This window comes from Bubalus kerabau, chromosome 12 (genome assembly GCF_029407905.1).
Source record: "Bubalus kerabau isolate K-KA32 ecotype Philippines breed swamp buffalo chromosome 12, PCC_UOA_SB_1v2, whole genome shotgun sequence".
NCBI lineage: Eukaryota > Metazoa > Chordata > Mammalia > Artiodactyla > Bovidae > Bubalus > Bubalus kerabau.
In genome coordinates this window covers 74,041,253-74,066,701 of record NC_073635.1, presented here as the reverse complement: position 1 = coordinate 74,066,701, position 25,449 = coordinate 74,041,253, and the positions used below count along the sequence as shown (strand labels likewise).

At 42.2% G+C, this 25,449-nt stretch overlaps 1 protein-coding gene across 1 annotated transcript in view; it reads right to left on the bottom strand.

Moving 5' to 3' along the window:
• Positions 1-10,114: 10,114 nt before the first annotated feature.
• The window catches only part of LOC129624652 (ATP-binding cassette sub-family C member 4-like), a 156,850-nt gene continuing 141,515 nt past the window's right edge, over positions 10,115-25,449 (bottom strand). The window contains exons 27-28 of the mRNA XM_055542810.1: positions 21,574-21,708; positions 10,115-12,086 (exon numbers count right to left, since the gene is read on the bottom strand). Coding sequence (XP_055398785.1) covers positions 21,574-21,708 — 135 coding nt within the window. The 3' untranslated portion in view covers positions 10,115-12,086. The remainder of the gene's footprint in view (positions 12,087-21,573; positions 21,709-25,449) is intronic.

Genomic DNA, 25,449 nt, shown 5'->3' with positions numbered 1-25,449 from the left:
CTTTTGGACTCTGTGAGAGAGGGAGAGGGTGGGAAGATTTGGGAGAATGGCATTGAAACATGTAAAATATCATGTATGAAACGAGTTGCCAGTCCAGGTTCGATGCACGATACTGGATGCTTGGAGCTGGTGCACTGGGACGACCCAGAGGGATGGTATGGGGAGGGAGGAGGGAGAAGGGTTCAGGATGGGGAACACATGTATACCTGTGGCGGATTCATTTTGATATTTGGCAAAACTAATACAGTTATGTAAAGTTTAAAAATAAAATAAAATTTAAAAAAAAAGAACAAATAAAGGGAAAGAAAGAAAGGGAAGTTGCTCAGTCATGTACAACTCTTTGTGACCCCATGGACTGTAGCCCACCAGGCTCCTCTGTCCAGGGGATTTCGCAGGCAAGTGTACTGGAGTGGGTTGCCATTTCCTTATCCAGGGGATATTTCCAACCCAGGGATCAAACAAACCCAGGTCTCCTGCATTGCAGGCAGACGCATTACCATCTGAGTCACCAGGGAACCCTAAAACAATACAAAGTATTGCTAAAGAAAATATGGCTGCTGCTAACTTTCCCAGAAGCATATAGCAAATAAAGTACCAATATTCATATGAAAAACACACCAATGGCTATTGTTATAGTTACCACTTATCAAATGTGTAACAATACCCTTTTATCATCTCTCAAATCCTTGCAATACTACTGTAAGGTACATATTATTCTTATCTTTTTACATAAAATATAGTTTAGACAACAGTGAATTCTCCAAAATGGGGGAAGATTTGAACCCAGATATTGGTCCCAAAGCCCATGAACTTCCTGCCACTTTGGGCTGCTTCTCTTTGTACCTTCAGGTATTATTTTATCACCAACAGAAAGTCAAAGAGTAATCACTACATCAACATTTCTGATGTGCTTGATGCAATTTAGAACTTGGAGGATAGATGTATATAAAGACACTTTGCTGGGGCAAATGGCTTCTTCAGAAGAAGCTGAAGTGTGATCACCAGAGTCATGTTGGATAGAACAATTAGAACGCTGAGCTGTCAAACCCTGGAAGCAAGATCAGTACATCACAATGGTGGAAAAATCAAACTGTACCGCAGATAGATGGATTTTTTTAAACTATGAGGCCAAGAAAGCACGACCCTAAAGTATATCTGAGCTTAAAGGACCAAAAATGGCACAGAGTACATAATAACATACTGTAGAATAAATTTTTGGTCACAGGTTCTTTGGTCACACTTTACACAAGAATATCTCTTACTTATCTCTCAACTGTATTTGCTTGACAGTTACTAGATGCCAATCACTCACTACTTTATTTACAAGGTAAAATGCAGATTAATCTTTAAGAGACAATGGAGAAATAAGCCTGTTATTTCTATTTTTAGCTTATTAAAAATGAGCTAAGAGTTATAATTGCTGGATCTGCACTGGTTCACAATGCCTGGACTATAGGCTTCTTAAAGCAGGAGAAGGTCAGCTCCCTCGGACTCGAGTGCCCACTCAATGCCCTGTCCACAGGAAGTTTTAGAAAGCACATGCCCAGTGAATGATGAGGATACCCACATCCCACAGAAGGAGGAGGGCACTGCAACCTCTAAAAACATTTACTGCGACTCAAAAAGTTTCTCTGTCTCTCAGGACCAAAGGGAGAACTATGCTTCCCCCACTGCCTGAGATACACAGGGATAATGGCCAATACTGATCAGTGGAGGTGAACATAGATGACAGGGACAAAGACAGCCAGACTACTTAGATGACAGCCCCAAACTCCCTAGTGTCTGTTCTACTCCTAGGTTGCTCCTGGAGGAATCCTATTTTGATAAGAGAGGGAAAGAGGAAAGACCAAAGCACATTCTTCTAGGGGCATGAAGGCAGTTACGCAGCAACTGATGCATAGAGAAAAGTACATAAGCAAGAAGTAAAATTCTGGTTTCTTTATCTCTCAAATACATAAATAAATTTAAGTGAACTAATAAGTGCACATCAGTATAAGAGAAAAATAAGCAACTTCAGATTTTTTCCCATATATGAAAACCATCTGAATAAAGAAATAGAAATTTTTTTAAAAATATAAATAATAAAATATAAATAAAATATATAAAAAATAAATGCACTCAATGCTGACTGTACTGTTTCTGTCTATAGTTTATAATGCTGACTGTAGCCCTCTCTGTCTATAAAAAGCTCTTGTCCACTTATTGTTAAGGGAGGGGGAGTCAGCCTTTGGACAGGAGTCTACCCTCCCCCCAACACACAGACCAGCATCCAAAATAAAGCAAATGTTCCTTTCCATCAACCTGGCCTCTTTATTGGCTTTTGAGTGGTGAGCAGATGGAACCCCACCCCCTTCACTTTTTGGCCGTCTATGGTCAGCCTTGGAACTATCACAGCACCTGTCATGCTGAGAGGGGAGTGAATTTTAGTGTTACAATGAAGGCGGAGTGAGCTAGAAGTCAGAGACCAGACCATACTCAAAACCATCTTGATTTTAGCTGGTTCAAGCCAGTTTTTGTGGGATCCTGTTTATCTCAATATCTGTGCCCACCCACTTCCTTCCTGTCTCACAAGCGTAGACACTGTTTCCATAGTGACGAGGCCATCTTAGCCTGTCACCTGAGAGCCCAGACCTGGTTCTCTGTGCACCCTGATGCCTAGGTCCTTTCCTTTCCTATTTAAATAATACCCAGTTGTCTTCCTTAAATGAAGGATGCCAGGGGCTCCCATTATTTCAGGAGCAACATCAAGCCCCAGACAAGAGGGAGCTACCTTATGGGTTAAAAAACAACAACAACAACAAAATAAAACTGATTATATCAATACCTTCCCTTTCGGATCTTCAGGAATAGAAGAGAAATTGGTCTCTTTTTTCTTCATCAGGATTATCTCCACAGCTAACAAAGGAAACAGTCATTATAGGTAAGTCGGGGCCCTTAATATTCCATGAGGCTGGGCTGTGATGAAACAGTCACCAACAAAGCCCATCAACAATTCCCTGGGAGTAAAAGTAGGACCTTGGTAATAAAATGAAGTCTAACTTTTTGTCATGCCTTTTGTGCTGAGTTGAGTTTCACTTGCTTACAGGGTGCTTAATGAAGAGGCCTCACACCTGGCCCAGCAAACAAGACTCCCTGGTGTGAAACGGCTGCGTTGACACCTCAGCTCAGAGGGCCAAGTGCAGGATCATTGCCCCCAGCACTGTGATTCAAGATGGCATTGAGGTGTCGAATGCAGAGATGCTGAGCCCGGCGGCGCTACAATCTGGAGCCACTGGCAGCACAGCTGAGCCGGTCCTATGAGACCACCCCTGGCCCCCAGTTGACAGGAATCACATTCAGCAGCACTGTGGAGGGTTTTCAGAGGAAACAGTGTCCTCTAGAGCACATTCTGCTGGCACGAGCCACACCTGGAAGAGGGACTTCCCAGGTGGCTCAGCAGTAAATATCCCACCTGCCAATGCAGGACATTCGTGTTGATCCCTGGGTCAGTAAGACCCCCTGGAGCAGGACATGGCAACCCACACCAATATTCCTGCCTGGGAAATCCCATTGACAGAGGGTCCTGGCAAGCTGCAGTCCATGGGGCCACAAAGAGTTGGATAAGACTGACTGAGCATGTGCACACACACACACACACACACACACCCCCCTCTATCAGAAGGAGTTCCACCTCCTGTCGAGGGTGGGGGATCTCACTTGGGAGAATCAGTAATAAAATAAGAAATCAAACTCTGTTTTCCTGGTGGCTCAAATGGTAAAGAATCTGCCTGCAGTGCAGGAGACCCGGGTTTGATCCCTGGGTTGGTAAGATTCCTTGGAGATGGGAATGGCTACCCACTCCAGTATTCTTGCCTGGAGAAGTCCATGGAATTCTAGTGGGCTATAGTTCATGAAGTCACAAACAGTCAGACACAACTGAGCGACCTAACGCTTTTTCACACTTTCTAGCAAAGACAGCAGCTGCCATTTGGGAAGAAATGAGATCCTCTGCCTCCAATAGTGGTTCTCACTTGGCTGCAGGGTGGAATCACCCGTGAGGTTTTAAAAAGTGCTGATTTCTGCGTCCCCTCCCCTGAGATTGTGATTTAACTGAGATGAGGCTTCAGCACTGGGATTTTACAGAGCTCCTCTGTTGATTTGAATTTGTAGCCAAGTTTACAAACCACTGGCCTTTGCCATACTGAGGATATAAAGAACTCTACCTGGACGAGGAAGCAGAGTAAACAGACAGAATGATTCTGCAGGAGCAGGCGTGTATGTTTCTGTGTACAGGGTGTAGTTGGGGTGGGGGCCTGTGACCCCTTTTGCCCACTCTGAGGCCTTCCTGGCCTCTCATTGCACAGCCTTTCCACGTTTCTCACCTGGATGTCTGGATTCTCCTGCACCCTGGTGGTGATTTTCAGTATGATACAGTTGTCTCAGGAGATTTCATACAAGCCCCGCCTTAGTTTATCACAAACCTATGAGCAGGATTCCCAAGGTGTGGCTTGCTGGGAGGGAAATCCTGGGAACTATATAGGATGAGCAGCTCAGCAGTAACTTCAGGAGTTTCTCCTGCGCAGGGAAGTTCAGGGAGCTCCAGGCGACTGGCCCAGCATGGGTGTGGCACACAGCTGTAACTGGAACCTTCCTGTGCCTGGGATATGAGGTGTGTGTGTGTGCTCAGTCATGACGACTCTTTGGGATCCCATGGCCAGAGGATGGGATTTCCCAGGCAGGAATACTGGAGTGGGTTGCCATTTCCTCCTCCAGGGGATCTTCCCAACCCAGGGATGGAACCTGATTCTCGTGGGTCTCCTGCACGGGCAGGTGGATTCCTTACCACTAGCGCCCCCTGGGGGCTTGAGGGACCTGATCTTAAAGTCGGCTGCCGCTGCTGCGTCACTTCAGTCGTGTCCGACTCTGTGCGACCCCACAGACGGCAGCCCACTAGGCTCCCCCGTCCCTGGGATTCTCCAGGCAAGAACACTGGAGTGGGTTGCCATTTCCTTCTCCAGTGCATGAAAGTGAAAAGTGAAAGTGAAGTCCCTCAGTCGTGTCCGACCCTCAGCGACCCCATGGACTGCAGCCTTCCAGGCTCCTCCGCCCATGGGATTTTCCAGGCAAGAGTACTGGAGTGGGGTGCCATTGCCTTCTCTGATCTTAAAGTCAGTGACAGGTAATTCCCAGGCTCAGGGATAAAGAATCTGCCTGCCAATGCAGGAGCCACGGGAGCCACAAGATCAATACCTGGGTCGGGAAGAAGCCCTGGGGGAGGAAACAGCAATCCTCTCCGGTATTGTAATCTTGCCTGGAAAATCTCATGAACAGAGGAGCCTGGTGGGCTACAGTCATAGGGGGACAAAGAGTCGGACATGATTGAACACAGGCAGTGATAAGTGCCTATAATATTGAGCATCAAGAAGTGCAGAGGTGTGATGTAATAAGCGTCCCAATAAACAGCAGCTGCCCCTTGTTTTGCTCTGTGTGACAAGGATGTAGTTTTACTTAACTATCATATCACATTTAATTTTTTTGGTATATGAAAATTTATTACTACAATTCTTTCATCGTCAAAATTTATGATCTTGGTCTTTCCTTCTTGTCTTTGTAGAAGACCAAAAAAGACACTGGCTACTTTGACAACCTTAAAACAGACTCCAGGAATGTCACCAACAGCATGACCTTTGGAACCAAATCCAGCAACCAGAACTTCATCATTTTCCTCAATAAAATTTTGTACCCAGTGATGGTTGCAACCATCACTGGGTACAAAAGGCTGTGATTTTTGCCATTCTTGGTGAACTGAACCCTGACACATTTCCTGATGGCAGAATTTGGATGTTTGGCTTCAACCCCTATTTTTTCGAGCACACTTCTCTTGGCATGAGAAGTGCGTCCAAAAGGGTTGGCCTTCAGGGCTGTGCCCAAATGGGCTTTATTATACTGTTACCATGCTGCCTCTGGGCTCATCGGTGGCTACAGAGCTTCCTGGCAAAAACCACAACACTTGCTCATCGTACCAGCATTGTGGGCCTGAACGAAAGACCATCATGTTTAATTTTAACACAAGCTCAGAGGGTACTAGGATGTTAGGACCCCCATCTTGCAGAGCTTAAGGATCTTGCTAGAGGTCATAAGACTCCTAACTGACAGATGCAGCTTCTGAGCCCCAGTGGAACCGCACAGTCTGTCCCCACTCCACCTGTGTCCCGCAGGACCAGGAGGTCTCCCTGCCCAAAGACCTGCTCAGTGGCTTCAGCCTGACTCCCTGGGTGGGTCCGTGTGGTCCCTCCAGGCCCCTGCAGCCCCTTTGCTCCTATTGCCCCTGACTCAGGTCCTTCCTTCTGCAGGGCAGCCCCCGAGAGCCTCACGGTCGGCAGGAGGACACCCTTGCCCCATCCTAGCAGCTTCTCCCCACAGCCAACTGCCATGGGTGGGGTCAGGCCAGGTTGTGAGGAGAATCATGAGAGAAGCAGGAAGGTGTGAGCTCATGGTGGGCACCTTCCTCTGATCTGGGACCTCCCTCTCTTCTGACACTTCCCACCACTCAGGGCAACTCCACTCCATGCCCCACCTCCCTCCATTATAAGTGCTCCTCTAGCTCTGCTGTGGATCAGAGTCACCAGGGGAGGGGTCAGAATGCAGAGTTCTAGGCTCCAGCCCCACAGGTCTGATCCAACATCCCAGTGGATTGGGATGCAGGGGGTCCTCTGAGAACATTCTGAGAAGCATTTAACAGACCTGCCACTCACATCTGTGGGCCATGGGTCAAGAGTATAATGAAGCCCATCCTTTATGTTTAGATATTTAAAAGTTATAAATCAAGCTAACACACTGTCAAGTACACACTCATAACCACCTGGCAGGCTGGGGTTCCTGGACCCTGGAGTTAGGAACCAGAAGGCAGAACAGCAGAGCGAGGGGCCAACCCAGCCCCCAGCCCTCCCACTGCTCTTCCCACCTCTGGCTCTGACCCTCTCTGTGCCCTGAGGAATCTGCGGCTAAAGCAAGAGTACCTTCAGCCTTCAAGTCCAAGCTCAGTCCACCCTCTTCTGCCCCATAAACAGCTGAATCTTGACCATCTTTCAGGCTGGGAGATGGGACCCAGGATGGAGGCCTGCACTGGCACTGGGAACAGGGATTCTAGGGTACTCAGAGTACTACCTGGAGGGGGCGGGGCTCCAGGTGGCCACATCCCCTGGCCCTCTCTGGCTGCCTGCACCTGGGGAGGGTGCAACCCCAGGATGACTGAGCAGGGCCTCTAAACCAGTGCTTCTCAAACTGTAATGTGAGCAGGACTCACCTGGGTTCTAGAGATTCTGAGTCAGTAGGTCTGGGGTAGAGACAAGATTTTGTGTTCTAACAGCCTCACAGGCCAGCCGATGCTGCTGGCCCACAGGATCCACTTAGAACAGCAGAGCCCCAGGCCAGGGTGGGAAGAGTTTTCCTGTAAAGGACCAGGAAGTACATTTCCAGGATTTGGGGGCCTTATGGTTTCTGCTCAGAAAAATGTCTACTTCTGCTTTGTTGACTACGCTAAAGCCTTTGACTGTGTAGATCACAACAAACTGGAAAACTTAAAGAGATGGGAGTACCAGATCACCTTACCTGTCTCCTGAGAAACCTGTATGCAGGTCAAGAAGCAACAGTTTGACTGGGCATGGAACAACTGCCTGGGTCAAAATTGGTAAAGGAGTATGACAAGGCTGCATATTGTCACCCTGCTTATTAAACCTACATGAGAAAGAATGCATGTATATGTATAACTGAATCACTGCTGTACAGCAGAAATTAACACAACAGTGTAAGTCAAACATTCTTATATACATTTTTAAAGAAGCAAGAAAAAAAGCCAAGGGTGTCCAGTAGGTTCACTATTAAAATTTACTCTAGTTACTTGCTTAGCTAGGTGTTTGTCTGATTTTTCCACTTAAAAAATATAATTCTTCCCTAAAGAATTAATCTGAAAATATATTTTGAGTCCATGAAAATGCTGTCTCTCTTCCAACCCCCAAACATTCAACATATGTTCAGTCAATGATGAATTTTGTCTGAATTATTTATGGCAATGGCTCCCATGTGGTACTTTTCTGTCAATCTGTCTACATTTGTGAGGTGCCTTTCTGCTGTAAAAAAAATCTTTCCCTTACTCCTAATATATTTTATGTCTTATTGGAATAAGTATAAACTCATGGATTTTTAAAAACTTTTATTGTTGCAAAATGTAGGGTTTAAAAATCCTCAATCTACTCTTTATTGTTATTTACTTACAAAAGGTCTAATGTGATATAAACTCCATCTCAGAGACTCATTTTTTTTTTCTAGGTAGTCTGCAAAATGTAATTTAAAAAATGTTTTTCACATAATGTGCAGAATTAAATGTGATTAACTATTGGATCAAACACTGGTTTAGAATACACAAAGCCTTCACCTATTAGGTGGATAATTATGAGGATAGTTGCTGAGTGAAAGAGTGAAGTTAGTCAGAACCCTCCAATGTAAACTCTGTGTAGAACATTCTTAGTGTGTCTAAGTCTTAACCTTGTTCTTCTTAAAAATATCACACAATCCCAATTTGATTGTGGCAGGTCACATGGTTCTGGGGTATAGACAAAGGTCTCCTATGGCTGAGGCATGTTATTCCTTCTAGTAATGTTATTTTTTAGGTCTAAATTCAAATAAATATGTATTTCTCCCAGTTTTCAACACACACTGCTGGTTTAGTCTTTGAAAAAAAAATTTCCTTAGAACATTAGGCTTAAAAAACAAAAACTCAGTTAATCCATATTCTGTTTTAAAATTAAAATTAATAATGTATACATGAAACCTTGATTTAAAAAAACCTGTGGTGTTTCTAGGTACACTCTTCAACACTAGGACCATGATGCTGATTCAAGAATAGAATCTATATAAATACATGCACTGAATTGTTTTTAGACTAAAGCTACATGGCTGAAGGGTGTCCATAGTCCATTTTGTCAAGGATGGTGCCAGTTTATCTCCCTGGCACTCTGGCTGGTTACTGCTTTCCTTTCAGCCTCAAGTGTTCCACTCTGGACAGTACATTCTTCAGACACCCACACTGCTGGTGAGAGCAGAGAAAGACCTGACAGGCAGATCAGTGTGACTGACTACAAAACCAGGACTTTCTGTTATCCTAGGCTACTTCTTAGAATTCCAAAATTATAAAGTTGACAATGAAGGTTTGTTCTCATTCATCATTTCCTCATTCAGAAAACATTTACTGAGTGCCCCCTATGTAACAGGTACTGTGCTGAAAGATGTAATTAAAAAGCGAATAGGGCACAGTTCCAAGTCTTTTTCTCACTTGGTTTAGTGAGAAAACAAACCATATGAATACTCATAGTCAGACCAGGCTACATAGTTTACATAACCTGTGTAAAATGGAAAGAACAGGCCCCTTGTTTAAGAATCACCACACTGATGACAATAGGACACTAACCAAGTACGGTTCAGTTTAACAAATGAGAGGTGCTCAGGGTCCTACAGAAAGACGAGTTACCTAGGATGATGACTGGTCTTAAGGTGACTTCCTAGAAGAGGTGACAACTGGGCTGACCCTAGGAAATGAGATTTCTCCCCTTCATGGACCTTCTCCTCTATTGTTTAAAGCAGAGGGTATTGAGGAGAATCACTAAGTCATCATTTTGACTTACACATCAGTCGTCAAGAGTTTCCCCCACAGGACATCTTCATCACCTACCTTAGAGCTGTGACACAGGATGTGGGGGGACATGGAGACATGTTGTTCAGACCTCCCTTCAAGGACTCGTTGTCCAGCTGCTGGGGGTGCTGCCAGTGGGCAACCTTAAACCACCAGGCTGCATGCAATGACCCTTCCAGGTGGAGGTATAAAGACTGGCCATTGGATGTGTTAGGACAACCCTGAAGGGCCATCTTCATTCCAGATGCCCCATGGGATCAGCTAAAGTCATCCAGCCAGTGATCCAGCTTGATCTTTCCTTCTGCCCTATCCCGTTTCTTCCCTCCTGATTCCACAGTGTTGATTCCAAGGGCAGCCCTGATAAACATCCCAGCACTAAACTCAAACTGAGTCTGCATTCCAGAGAACCAGCCTGTATCAGAAAACATGTATCAGAAAACATTCCAGTACTTAGGGAGTACTTTTATTTGAAAATTACTGGTTACACATGTACTTATAACATTTTAAAACCCCTAAATAAAATACAGAATGGTGGAAACAAGGACTTTTTGTGTGAATATCAAACCCATAACCTAATGTTGTCTGGCCAAAATGAAATTAAGTTATATATTAATAACAAAAGAAAACTATTGTGTTGAAACACATGAAAGTGCCATTTTATACAAAAGGCTGAATGTTAGCAGTTCCACATGTTCAATCTAATAGAAAAAAATCCATTAGCATTTGAAATTTAGAGAACATTATACTTAAAAATAACTCATGGGTAAAAGATATAGTTAATGAATTAAATTAGGAATTAGAAAATACATAATACTTTGGCTATTGATTGGTGTAAGTACCAAAACTTGTAGGCTGTAGCTAAAGTGGATCTCAGAAAAAATGTCAGTTTTACATACTTAGGTTAGAAAAATAATGATGTTATTAATCTGTTTGCAATTTAAGAATTTAGAGGAAAAAAATCTCAAAAAGGAAAAGTTGAAAGAAAAAAATAATATGATGAATTAGAAAGAAAAACAGAGCATCAATCCAGCAAAAGGTTGATTCTTTGAAAATAGGAAAAAGTTATACAAGATTACTCATAAAAAAGAGAAGGTTCAAAGAAAATTAAAAAGCCAAAAGTACACGGAGATGCTGCAGAGATTAAACATGTAAGATATTGTGAATAAATTTATGCCAATCAAGCTCAAAACTCATAGGAAACAGATCCACTTCTAGAAAAGTGAAACTTACCAAAATGACTCTGCAGAAATAACACACTGAATCGGAGCACATAATTACCGAAAGTTACCCAGACAGTGATGGCTGCACAGCACTGTGAGTGTGATTAATGCCACCGAATTGTGTGATTAAAAATGGTTATATGGTAAATTTTATGTTATATATATTTTACCACAATTTTTTTAATGTAAAACATAAAATCCTCTATCTAGAAGACAGTCTAGAACATGTCTGTCCTTAATTAGCAAATCCCCTGGAAGCTTTCCTATTTTGATAAATAATATTTTCTCTTCCTTCTTTTTTAGAGGGCTTCCCCAATGGTTCAGTGGTAAAGAATCTGCCTGCAACACAGGGGACGGACGTACAATATTGTCCTTCTGTATTTTAACCATATATTTTTGGAGGGTGACACCTCTCTCTCCTATAATGTTACTTAAACTACATTTGGAGAAGGCAATGGCACCCCACTGCAGTACTCTTGCCTGGAAAATCCCATGGATGGAGGAGCCTGGTAGGCTGAATCCATGGGGTCGCTGAGGGTCGGACACGACTGAGCGACTTCACTTTCACTTCACTTTCAAACTACATTACTGTATGTTTTTCCTAGTACTTTTCTCTGTAGTATTTTAACCAGAGGTCTTTGAGTGGAAAATGGATAGTAGTTCTGTTAAAGGAAGTGGTGATACAAAACGGCATCATCACACAGTCTTCAAGAATCCCTAATATAATTAGAAAGTAATATGTAATTCTGGGAACAGTTTAAAAAAAAAAAATTTGTGAGAACTTTGTCTCAAATCTTAGAAAATGAGTTTGGCTCCAGAATCTCTCAAGACACAAAACCAGCTCTTATTGGTGGCATGCACCTCTGATTTGCATAAAAAAGAAAATAGTATTACATATAAGTAAGCATAACAAATCCTTTTGCAAGAGCTTGAACTCACTGAGTGAAGCTGGAGAAAAAATTATAGATTAATATTTGTAATATGTAAATATCTGTTGCTGGTGTAAAAAAGTATAATATAATTTATGCAGTGCAGAAAACTATTGGAAAAATGCCTTTGGAATAGACATGAACTCATCGTAGAATCATAGAGTCAACTCAAAAATTGTGAAGGCTGAGGGTTGTCCACTTGTCATTCATAATGTTCATTACCACATGGTCACTGTGAGTGATATCTGGTTATTTTCTTTCAGAGTGCACCTGAGGGGGAAAAAGGACAAAAAACACATATTTATGAGTTTTGAACTCCTTCTTCTAAGGCAACACATTCTTAGGTCCACTGCTTCACGTGAAGCAAATCATATCACTACTAGAGGCACAATAGGAAAAACCAGGGGTGTATTTATTCAATGGAGGAAGTAGCCCCATCAAAACCTTCATTGGGGCTGGACTTAATGCCAAACAACCCGTAGATACACTTGAGTTCTGATCATTCTGATTCACAGATATGCTTTATCACTAGAGTAAATTGATAAGTAAAATCATTTTACTAACTCAAAGCCTGGAGAGAAATTGAAAACCAGGTGACAGAGAGGCTGGGAAATCTATTAATACTCTCTGCCCAAGGGTTTCTCATTTTCACACATAAAATGAGCACAACAAATTTGGATGTTAGTATCAGGTTGTATTCCCTGTAGTTTATAAACTCTGATTGACAAGCACTGAAAATAAGGAGTACAAAATGGAGAAAGCATAATACTATGTTCTTGCCTGGAGAATCCCATGGACAAAGGAGCCTGGTGGGCTACAGTCCATGGGGTCACAAAGAGTCAGACACAACTGAGCGACTAACACACACACATATGTAGTCATTAAAAAGAATGAGATAACCATATGCGTTGATATAATCTGAGATACAACATTGAGTGAAAAAAAGAGAAAGAATAGCTATCATTTGTGCTTAGAAACAGGAATTTTCTTCCTGATACACAGAACATCTCAACAGAACAGTCAACAGTGGTGCTGGGGCTCCACCTTGGGGGGTTGGGGGGGGAGCTGTGTGATGACAGGAGTGGAGAGTGATTTATCTTTAGTTCATAAATTAAAAAAAAAAGTATTTAAAAAAAGTTTTTGAATTTTGTAGCATTAGAAAAGCCATGTGTTTTAAAATATATTATTATAAATATGTTTTAATTGTTTAGAGCAGTGGTCCCCAACCTTTTTGGCACCAGGGACCCAGTTTATGGAAAACAATTTTTCCACAGACAGGGCGAGAAAGAAGAGGGTCAGGTGTAAAGTGAGCGATGGGCAGCAGTAGCTGAAGTTTGCTCCTTTGCACACCACTTACCTCCTGCCATGTGTCCCAGTCCCCAACAGCCCACGGACCATACCAGTCTGGCCCGGGAGTTAGGGACCCCTGATTTAGAGTCTCTAAAGCTACTTAGAACTATGGGTGTATTTTTTTTTTATTGTTACATAAATCGGACTGTATTTTTTATATAACTTGAGTTAATGCAAAATTATATAAGCTTATTTCTATGGCAATATATTTGAATCTACTAAACAATTCCTTTTTACTGTTGTTTTGGTTTTTATTTTGAAAGAAAAAAAATACTAAAGAAATTTTGGGAAATGGAGAAGATGAAAATCATTCCCTAGACCCAGGTCCCTTGTACCAGTACTAAAAGGCTGTAGACAGAAGACTTGCCTTCCAGTAATAAAAAATACACCCACAGATCTATGGGTGTATTTTTTATTACTGGAAGGCAAGTCTTCTATCTACAGCCTTTTAAAAAATGATCCCACTTTTATACTGTAAAACACTTTATATTCTCAAAGCCCTTAAGCATCTGCTCTCTCATCTGATCCCTGTGATAAGTGTGAAGAAGACAGCAGGGCTGTAATCCTGCCCTACACACAGGTGAGGACCTGAGGCTCAGAGGCCCTGTGGGACACAAGGCCACGTGGATGCTAAGTGCCTCCTCCATCTATCCAACTGGACCAGGCTCCTAGAGCTAGGATATGAGAATGTTATAACTTCTGGGCTGTATTAGGTGATTTCATGAATAGACAAAATGACAACTCTGCTATACACTGGGAACAAAGAAACTTCAAAAAACCTCAACCTGATGTGCTTCATAACAGAACAGAATGGATTACAAGCATTTATTCTTGAAGCTAAACCATGTCCCCTCTGAAAGGTTCATGTTGCTGAACCATGAAAGACACCAAGATTCTTGACATCCAGAAGAGAAGAATTCAATTTGGGGCGAGTGATGAGGCTTGATCACTCAGAGCTTTTGTGTAATAAACTTTTATTAAAGTATAAAAGAGATAGAGAAAGCTTCTGACATAGATATCAGAAGGGGGCAGAAAGAGTGCACCCTGCTAGTCTTTAGGTAGATGTTATATAGCTACTAGTAATAGTAGTTAGTCGCTCAGTCATGTCCAACTCGTTGTAACCACATGGACTGTGGCCCACCAGGCTTCTCTGTCCATGGGATTCTCCAGACAAGAATACTGGAGTGGATGGTCATTCCCTTCTCCAGAGGATCTTTCCAACCCGGGGATCTAACCAGGTATCCTGTATTTCAGGCAGATTCTTTACCATCTGAACTACAGGGAAGATCCATATAGCTACTAGCAGCATGCTAATTAGAGAAAGGACATGTCTCAAAACTCAGAGATTGGCACCAGGCCCCTAACGCAACATGCATTTTGAGATAACATTGGCACAAGGTGAACTGTCCCTGGCCATAAAATAATTGACATGAATCTTGAAGAAATGCAGCTTTCAAAGCAAATACAGTCTCATTGACATAGCTTAGATAACATTTGCATGAGTAAAACATACTGGTTTGTTACATCAATTCTGAGTCTTAGGGGGAAACCACTTGAAGACTGAGTCTAGGGTAAATGCATAGTTCATTTACATAGTTTAAGACAATCCTGCCTCTTGAGAAACCTAGGTGCAGGTCAGGAAGCAACAGAGCTGGACATGGAACAACAGACTGGTCCCAAATAGAAAAAGGAGTACGTCAAGGCTGTATATTGTAATCCTGCTTATTTAACTTCTATGCAGAGTACATCATGAGAAATGCTGGACTGGAAGCAGCACAGGATGGAATCAAGATTGCTGGGAGAAATATCAGTAACCTCAGAAATGTAGATGACACCACCCTTAAGGCAGAAAGTAAAGAGGAACTAAAAAGCCTCTTGAGGAAAGTGAAAGTGGAGAGTGAAAAAGTTGGCTTAAAGCTCAACATTCAGAAGACAAAGATCACGGCATCTGGCCTCATCACTTCATGGGAAATAGATGGGGAAACAGTGGAAACAGTGTCAGACTTTATTTTTTTTTGGAATCCCAAAATCACTGCAGCCATGAAATTAAAAGACGCTTACTCCTTGGAAGGAAAGTTATGACCAACATAGATAGCATATTGAAAAGCAGAGACATTACTTTGCCAACAAAGGTCCGTCTAGTCAAGGCCATGGTTTTTCCAGTGGTCATGTATGGATGTGAGAATTGGACTGTGAAGAAAGCTGAACGCTTAAGAATTGATGCTTTTGAACTGTGGTATTGGAGAAGACTCTTGAGAGTTCCTTGGACTACAAGGAGATCCAACCAGTCCATTCTGAAGGAGATCAGCCCTGGGATTTCTTTGGAAGGAATGATGCTAAAGCTGAAACTCCAGTACTTTGGCCACCTCATATGAAGAGTTGCCTCATTGGAAAAGACTCTAATGCTGGGAGGGATTGGGGGCAGGAGGAAAAGGGGACAACAGAGGATGAGATAGCTGGATGGCATCACCAACTCGATGGACGTGAGTTTGAGTAAACTCCGGGAGAGGGTGATGGACAGGGAGGCCTGGTGTGCTGTGATTCATGGTCTCACAAAGAGTTGGGCACGACTGAGCGACTGAACTGAGCTGAGCTGAAGACAAACATTTCCATAAGAAAAATGCTTTGGTTAGCTCAAGGTTTGAGAAAAGTTAAGTTCAGGTGGAACCAGGTATCCTTATGGCAACACAGAATTTTAATAGAAACCTCTTTTTAAATTTATATCAGTTCCGTTCAGTCCCTCAGTCCTATCCTACTCTTTGTGTCCCCATGGACTGCTGTACACCAGGCTTCCCTGTCACCAACTCCCAGCGCTTACTCAAACTCATGCCCATTGAGTCGGTGATGCCATCCAACCATCTCATCCTCTGCCATTCTTTTCTCCTCCTGGCTTCAATAATTCCCAGCATCAGGGCATTTTTAAATGGGTCAGTTCTTCACAACAGGAGGCAAAAATATTGGAGTTTCACCTTCAGCATCAGACCTTCCAATGAATATTCAGGACTGATTTCCTTTAGGATTGACTGGTTGGGTCTCCTTGCTGTCCAAGGGACTCTCAAGAATCTTCTCCAATACCACAGTTCAAAAGCATCAATTCTTTGGTGCTCAGCTTTCTTTATTGTCCATCTCTCACATCCATACATGACTACTGGAAAAACCATAGCTTTTACTAGATGGACCTTTGTTGTGAAAGCAATGTCTCTGCTTTTTAATATGCTGTGTATGTTGGTCATAACTTTTCTTCCAAGGAGTAAGCTTCTTTTAATTTCATGGCTGCAGTCACCATCTGCAGTGATTTTGGAGCCCCCCAAAATAAAGCCTGTCATTGTTTCTGTTGTTTCCCCATCTATTTGCCCTGAAGTGATGGGACCAGATGCCATGATCTTAATTTTCTGAATGTTGACCTTTAAGCCAAATTTTTAGTTCTCCTCTTTCACTTTCATCAAGAGGCTCTTTAGTTCTTCTTCACTTTCTCCTATAAGGGTGGTGTCATCTGCATATCTGAGGGTATTGATATTTCTCCGAGCAATTTTGATTCCAGCTTGTGCTTCATCCAGCCCAGCGTTTCTCATGATGTACTCTGCATATAAATTAAATAAACAGGGTGACAATATACAGCCATGATGTACTCCTTTCCTGATTTGGAACCAGCCTATTTTTCCATGACCAGTTTTTACTGTTGCTTCCTGACTTGCATACAGGTTTCTCAAGGGGCAGGTCAGGCAGTCTGGTATTCCCATCACTTGAAAGATTTTCCACAGTTCATTGTGATCCACAGAGTCAAAGGCTTTGGCATAGTCAATAAAGCAGAAGCAGATGTTTTCCTGGAACACTCTTGCTTTTTCGATGATCCAGCGGATGTTGGCAATTTGATGGTTCCTATGCCTTTTCTAAATCCAGCTGCTTAAACATCTGGGAGTTCACTGTTCACATACTGTTGAAGCTGGTTTGGAGAATTTTGAGCATTACTTTGTTAGCCTGTGAGATGAGTGCAATTGTGCAGTAGTTTGAACATTCTTTGGCATTGCCTTTCTTTGGGATTAGAATGAAAACTGACCTTTACCAGTCCTGTGGCCACTGTTGAGTTTTCCAAATTTGCTGGACTATTGAGTGCAGCACTTTCAGAGAATCATCTTTTAGGATTTGAAATAGCTCAACTATAATTCATTCACCTCCATTAGCTTTGTTCGTAGTGATGCTTCCTAAGGCCCACTTGACTTTGCATTCCAGGATATCTGGCTCTAGGTGAGTAATCACACCATTGTGATGATCTGGGTCATGAATATCTTTTTTGTATAGTTCTTCTGTGTATTCTTGCAACTTCTTATTAACATCTTCTGCTTCTGTTAGGTCCATACCATTTCTGTCCTTTATTGTACCCATCTTTGCATGAAATGTTCCCTTAGTATTTCTAATTTTCTTGAAGAGATTTCTAGTCTTTCCCATTCTATTTTTTCCCTCTATTTCTTTGCATTGATCTCTGAGGAAGGCTTTCATATCTCTCCTTGCTATTCTTTGGAACTCTGCATTCAAATGGGTATATCTTTCCTTTTCTCCTTTGCCTTTAGCTTCTCTTCTTTTCTCAGCTATTTATAAGGCCTCACCAGACAACCATTTTACCTTTCTGCATTTCTTTTTTTGGAGCATATAAATTTGTATCAGATCAGATCAGATCAGTCGCTCAGTCATGTCCGACTCTTTGAGACCCCATGAATCGCAGCACGCCAGGCCTCCCTGTCCATCACCAACTCCTGGAGTTCACTCAGACTCACGTCCATCGAGTCAATGATGCCGTCCAGTCATCTGATCCTCTGTCATCTCCTTCTCCTCCTGCCCCCAATCCCTCCCAGCATCAGAGTCTTTTCCAATGAGTCAACTCTTCGCATGAGGTGGCCAAAGTACTGGAGTTTCAGCTTTAGCATCCTTCCTTCCAAAGAAATCCCAGGGCTGATCTCCTTCAAAATGGACTGGCTGGATTTCCTTGCAGTCCAAGGGACTCTCAAGAGTCTTCTCCAACACCACAGTTCAAAAGCATCAATTCTTCGGTGCTCAGCCTTCTTCACAGTCAAACTTTCACATCCATACACGACCACAGGAAAAACCATAGCCTTGACTAGACGAACCTTTGTTGGCAAAGTAATGTCTCTGCTTTTGAATATGCTATCTAGGTTGGTCATAACTTTCCTTCCAGGGAGTAAGCGTCTTTTAATTTCATGGCTGCAGTCACCATCTGTAGTGATTTTGGAGCCCAGAAAAATAAAGTCTGACACTGTTTCCCCATCTATTTCCCATGAAGTGGTGGGACCGGATGCCATGATCTTTGTATAGAGAAGGGTAAAAAATATATCACTAGTAGTTTGTTTCCTCCTGCAGCTTAAGAGAGAGATAAAAAATGTCTGACACTTTCAGCCTACTCTCTCTGGAGACCCCTGGTCTTCCTGCCTGTTACCCTCTCACTTCCAATTTTGCCTGTTGAAGTTCTGAACTCCCCAGTAGCACAGAGCACAGTATTTCATAATGTGACTGTATTTGGAGACAGCATCTTTAAAGAGGCAATAAAGTTAAAATGAAATCATACAACTGGGTCCTAATCTAACAGACTGGAGATTTCATAAGAAGAGACCAGGACACAGGCTCACACAGAGGGAAGAGCATGTGAGGACACTGATAGAAGATGGTGTCTACAAGACAAGGAGAGAGACCTCAGAGGAAACCAACACTGCTGACATCTTGACCTCAGACTTCCAATCTCCAGGGCTGTGAGGATATGAGTTTCTGCTGTTTAAGTCTCCTACTCTTTGTTCTTTGTATGGCATCCCTAGCAAACTGCAGCCCCTGTTAGCTTTATGTATCTAAAATGTACTTTCTCTACTATTTCATGGATCATCCAAAAGGGTCAATCAGACAGTAATCAGCTCATCTGAGCTACAAGTTCAAGAAAATGTGATGTGGAAGCACCTTCTCCCAGATGTTGGGTTTTCTTTTCAGATGAATGAATTCTGTTCTATTAGAGTGAAAGCTTGTGACTTAGGCTAGTGCTCCCCATGTTATAGCTCTGAACAATGCACTGATATCTGATGCTTGCACATTCAAAAAGCTGATAATCTGACAGCTTCTCCTTCTAAGAGGATGCAGAGTATGCAGAAGTAATGTCAAGATGGGATGAGAATTAAGAAATGCATTTCTTTATGTAGAGGTGAGCTGAGCCAGTGGCAGGACTGAAATCCATGAGTGAGATTCTGCCACCCTGTGAACTTCGGTGACTGGCCCTACCTTGGCTAACATGTGACAGGAGCAGTGTTCTCAGGCTCAATGCAGAACACAGTACTTAGGACAGCACCCAGCACTTAGGACAGCACCCAGCCTCCCTCAATAATTCCCCCTCTGTGCTCCCTGGACCAGCTCTGTGACCTTGGGTGAGCCCTGGACCCACTCTACTCATCCATTACATGGGATAAAAATGAACCATCAGGAGAGTATGTGAAATCATACATATGAGAACTGTAGAAAATAAATTATAAAAAACTACACAAATATAACTTACCATTTATATTGTTAGAGTAGGTGCAGGATTACTAGACCAGGAATCTCAAGATTTCTAATTCTATGACCTATGTCTGCTTCAGTATGTATGTTACACTTGATTTAAAATATTTACTGAAAGAACAAATTTATAATTCTGTATCTGCTGCAGACTAGCTTAACACAAGTTATGTACATAAGGCCACCTTCCTTCTAAAGCACCTTAGTTTCCTCACCTGTACAAAGAGAGGGTTGAATCCTATTATCTTATTATCTGGACCAATCTAAAATTCTGTGTTTTATTTCTTATTACTCAGTGTCATGATAATATAGTTTTAAAATGAAGACCTAGACATACAGGTGGGAACACCTCTTTTTGATGTGAAATGCCTAAGGTCAAAAGAGCAAAAGGGTTTGGGAGATTCCTGGCTCTAGAGGTCTCAGGAAGGATGGTCTGACTGGGAGACACTCTAGTAGATAAAAGCACTCTGTGAATTTCAGGCATAAAAAAAAATACAGAGTTCCTTGTTCAGCTTCTAAACATTTGCACACAATGTAAGTACTTATGAAAAGTTCAGAACACAGACTTCCTTTTCCTTAAACCTAAGCACAAACTCTAACTCTGCCAACTCTTCAGCCAACTCTGAGACCCAGGAAGCCTCCTACATGATGAGTGGCGGAAGGTCCTGCTCTGCATTTCCTCATTTCTAGAGAGGATTGAGAAGAGACAGTGAGGAACTTAGGCCACATTTTAGATAAATCTTTCATATAGAAGTATTTAAGACACTGGGACATATTTCCTTTAAGACATTTTAAATATTACACAAATAATCTTATTCTAATTACAAGTGAAAATCTGGGAGAGGCAGTAAAGAATGAAGAATGGAAAATACACCCATAATTTAATATCCAGAGAGAAATTTTCAATGGTGAAGCCAAATCCCACCCTGAGCCATGCATTTTAAGGGGCAAGAACACCAGACCTTCCTTCCTTCCATCTATCTTTCCATCAACCCCAATCCTACTCCCACCTGGTTCCAGAAAGACTTACAGATGGCTGCATGACAGTGGCTAAGCCTCTTAAACCAGACCTTGGTTACCACTTCACCTCTGTTAGGAAGATACCACGTGACCTGAATGTTACTCACTGAGCCCCTTCCTCACACCACACACAGTGGTTAGTGCTTCACACACCTCATCTCTGTGAAAGTGCTCTGTAAACCTTCAGGCACCATTAAGACTACAGTGTGAAGGTGTTGTGAGTTCTTGATTTGTCCTGATGACAATTTCACCTTCTAGAATATAGAGGAAGCATGGGGGACAAATGGACCTAATTCTAAACAACAATAATTAGGGACAAAGTGATAATTTCAGGTAAGAGTTTTCTTTATAGATTACAAAACAGAAGAGACCTACACCTTTCTCTGGAATATCTTTCTAGAATCAAAATATTTCAAGATTTTCCCCCTTAAACCCTCAAATTTCCTGGATATTTCTCAACAGAACTTGTATCACTAATATACTGAGCACCAATCAGAATGAATGTAAAGGGTCTGCAAAATGAGGGTGTTCAGTGCTCCATGAGAATCTCAACTCAGAGTCCGAACTTGTGGAAAGTCGAATCCAAAATCTCTGTCTCAGGCACAGGTGTGTGCACACAGAAGGGTTCACACATCCCAACCCCACCCCCAGCACTGCTGCAGATTCTCAGCAGACCTCCCTTCCACCTGCCACATGTTGTGAAGACACAGTCATGAAGCTTCCTCTCTGGTGACTTCTAATTGAAAAGAGCACAGAGTGCTTGTTCCCAGACCCTTGGTGGACATCTTGTGAAGAGTGCACCCTGGAGGTGAATTTTAATTACAGCTTCCCGCAGCAGGCTCACCTATGTTGCCCTTTTGGTGAGGACAGCAGCCTCTGCCTCGCCCAGTTGTTGCACCATCTTGTAAAATAGGCTGTTTCTATCTCGCAGCAAATTATATGGCAGACTATATTCTTTCCATGTCCCTGAATCCAAAACCTGTTAACAGCAGAAAGAAACCCATGAGCACACAACATCTCCCAGTAACATAACTCAGACAATATTTCAAAAAGGGGCAGGTCGGGAAGAATCTGGGTGGTAGGACTGATATTTAAATGGTTTGATTCCCCTGTTTTACTAGGTAGACAAAGGCCCAGCCCAACCTTTGATCATTATATGGTTATAGCAAAGGAAGAAAATGAAAAGTTTAGAATATGATTACTAGAACAGGACAGTCTGTAGCATTTTATATTCTGCCCAGGGCATTTGGGGTTATTATCATTAGTTAGTGCTTTTAGCTCCCAAACTCTGAGCTTTGAGGGCTATTTATACAGATACACAGAGTTGGGAAAGGTCTTGGTTCAAGAAAATCAGACTGCATTTATCTAAAAAGTAGGTTGACATCATACAAACCACATGGCAGTGTCCTGACAACAAATTAATTGTCAAGTTGATTTGACAATCTGAGCAATATTGTGGGGAAAAAAGTAAATGCTTCCGGAACTTCTTTAGGGTCCTGGATTATGTCAGCCCCTACTGGAAGGACTAATGCTGAAGGTGAAGCACCATTACTTTCGCCACCTGATGGGAAGAGCTGACTCACTGCAAAAGACCCTGATGCTGGGAAAGTTTGAAGGCAGGAGGAGAAGGGGATGGCAGAGTATGAGATGGCTGGATGGCATCACCAATTCAATGGACATGAGTTTGAGCAAACTCCAGTAAGTATCGAAGGACAGGGACGTCTGGAGTCCTGCAGTCCGTGGGGTCACAAAGGATTAGAAACCGAGAGACTGAGTGACTGAACAACAACAAGAGGGGCAGAATCCCTTGTCCAAGCGGTTAAGATGCTTCTTGAAGTTGGCTGTGGCTGTAGTTTATTATTATGAGAGTGGAAGGCTGGCAACAGTAGCTGATATATAAGCAGCTTTTGCAGAACTGCTCTGCACAGAAGGAATTTCTAGAAATCCAGTTTTCTTTTTGGATAAGTCTATAAAAGCAAATAAGAAATTGAGCTCTAAATTGAAGTGATCACAGCCTGAACAACACATGGGGCAGTCCAACCTGAACTGCCTAGGATCTGAATCTGTTTTCACAAATTACCTTTTTTTGCTTCTTTCTCTTTCTTTCTTAAGCTGCTTGCCTTTCACCCCTTTTATTGCTCATTAACAAACCTGCTAATTGGAAATTGAAAGGGAGAGGAAGGGGCTCTTAACTCTGCCTTTCTACTTTTGAGTGACCTTGGTTAATGGTTATGGAGGGGGGAAAAGTACCTGAAACAATTGACCCAAATAATAGAATTACAAACATAGTTCTGATGTTAAGTGGAATTTAATTCTTCATTTAGGTCATATTTAGAATAAATATATCTAAAGAGAATATGTGGTATGGGCTTACCTGGTGGCTTAGTGGTAAAAGAATCTGCCTGCCAATGCAGGAGTCCCAGGTTTGATCCCTAGTCCAGGAAGACCCCACATGCTGTGGAGCAAATAAGTTCATGCACCACAATTTACCAGAACTAGAGAAAAGCCCAAACAGCAAAGAAGACCCAGCACAGCCAAAAATAAATTCATAATATTATTTTTTTTAAAAAGGAAGAGAATATGCTGGAACTCTAAACAAGACACAAGTTATTTTTTCTACACGTAGGTATTGCAGTTAACTTCATCCATTGTATTTAATTGGAACCATTTTTTAAGTCTCACAAAGGTCATATTCCTATTAATCTTTTGCTTATACTGTGAATCATTGTTAAGAGCACCTTTCTCAAAAGAGTCCAAGAATAACTGAATGTCTCATCCACATAATGAATTTTCTAAATGTCAATTAGGCATGTCAATTTAGATGCCCTGAATGTGCAATTTTACTTAAGCATAGCATAGATAGAATATAACTGTTCCTCCTGATGTTGAAGAAGAAAAACTGCAGTTTTAAAATACAAGTCTCCAAATATCTGTGTTCAATTAATCTATGAAAGATTAGGTAAGAATATATATTGAAGAAAAGACAGTCTCTTTGCTAGATAGTTCTGGGAAAGCTGCATACCTGGAAATGAAAGAAATTAGAATACTCCCTCATACTACACATAAAAATAAGCTCAAAATAGTTTAAAGACCTAAGATTAGACTGGGTACTATAAAACAAAAGGAAAACACAGGTAGAGAACACTTTGACATAAATCACAGCAATATTTTCTTTGATCAGTCTCCCAAAGCAAAAGAAATAAAAGCAAAAATAAATTGGATGTAATTAAACTTAAAAGGCAAGACGTTAGGGGCTATAAGAGCTAAGATGAGACATAGACTGAAAAATAGCTGGAAACAGAATTTTAACAACTTAACTTTTACATTTACTAGCTTGATCAAAGGAGAAGGCAATGGTAACCCACTCCAGTACTCTTGCCTGGGAAATCTTATGGATGGAAGAGCCTGGTAGGCTGCAGTCCATGGTCGCAAAGAGTTGGACACGAATGAAAGGCTTCACTTTCATGCACTGGAGGAGGAAATGGCAACCCGCTCCAGGATTCTTGCCTGGAGAATCCCAGGGATGGGGGAGCCTGATGGGCTGCCATCTATGGGGTCCAACAGAGTAGGATACGACTGACGTGACTTAGCAGCAGAAGCTTGATCAAAGATTCCAGATATTTCAGAACAAATAAACATAAAGCAAATCTAAATTCTCTTCGTGTACAGAAAAATAGGTATAGTTTTGGATTTTTTTCATCCCTTATAAGAAAAATCTCGTATAATTTCCCATATGTCCCCACCCTTTCTGTAACACAAGTTAAACTATAAACTAAATCACACATTAAAATTGGTGTGATAATAATCCCTGAACCCCAGGATCTCTCCAGGAAATCCAATCTTGAATTACTTATCAAGCTCTAGTAGGTTAAGTAAAAACACATTATGTTGGACAAGTAAGTGAGTTACATAAGTTCAGTGAAGATGTGTTTATCAAACCTGTTTATGTGCAGATATTCCTGGTAGCTGTCTAGACAGAAAAATTAAATGGACCCACTGCAAGATAATGGCAACCCACTCCAGTGTTCTTGCCTGGAGAATCCCAGGGACGGGGGAGCCTGGTGGGCTGCCGTCTATGGGGTTGCACAGAGTTGGACACGACTGAAGCGACTTAGCAGCAGCAGCAGCAACTGCAAGATAACTTGATCCATTCATTGGCAAGATGCCATCAGTGAAAAAGAGGAATGCAAGGAGAGGTGGGTGAGTGCATGGAGAGGTGAGGGGCGGGAGAGGATGGAGTTAAGGCCCCATAAGAAATGATGACAACAGTAGAGAGAGAGCCCCACTTATCGACAAGTAGAGCTGCAAGGGGAAGGTCTGTGTCATATCTGTTTCTGGTCGCCAGGTGATGACACAGGGACAGCTGTCCAAACTTGCACCGTGGGTCCCTCACTGGTGACATGGGTGCCCGCGATTTTCTCAGTGACGGGGCAACATGGCAAGTATTAACTCAAAATCCTTTCCTAGATCTTTAAATAATAAGTTAGTCTCTCACCAGGGGGATGATGAAGGCTGGCTCACGGTCACCTCCATAGTCACTTTCCCCAATCTGCTGCCTTTGCTCATAAGCACTCCCCTCTTAAAGTAATCTCTTCTCCCCAAGTGTGCTTTCTACATCCATATTAGTTATTTTCCTTTGAAAACGTGAGTGAAATCTTTTGGAGTTTTTGAAGGAGTTTCCACTTCTGAAATATTCTAATTGCAGCCATGTAGGCTTCTG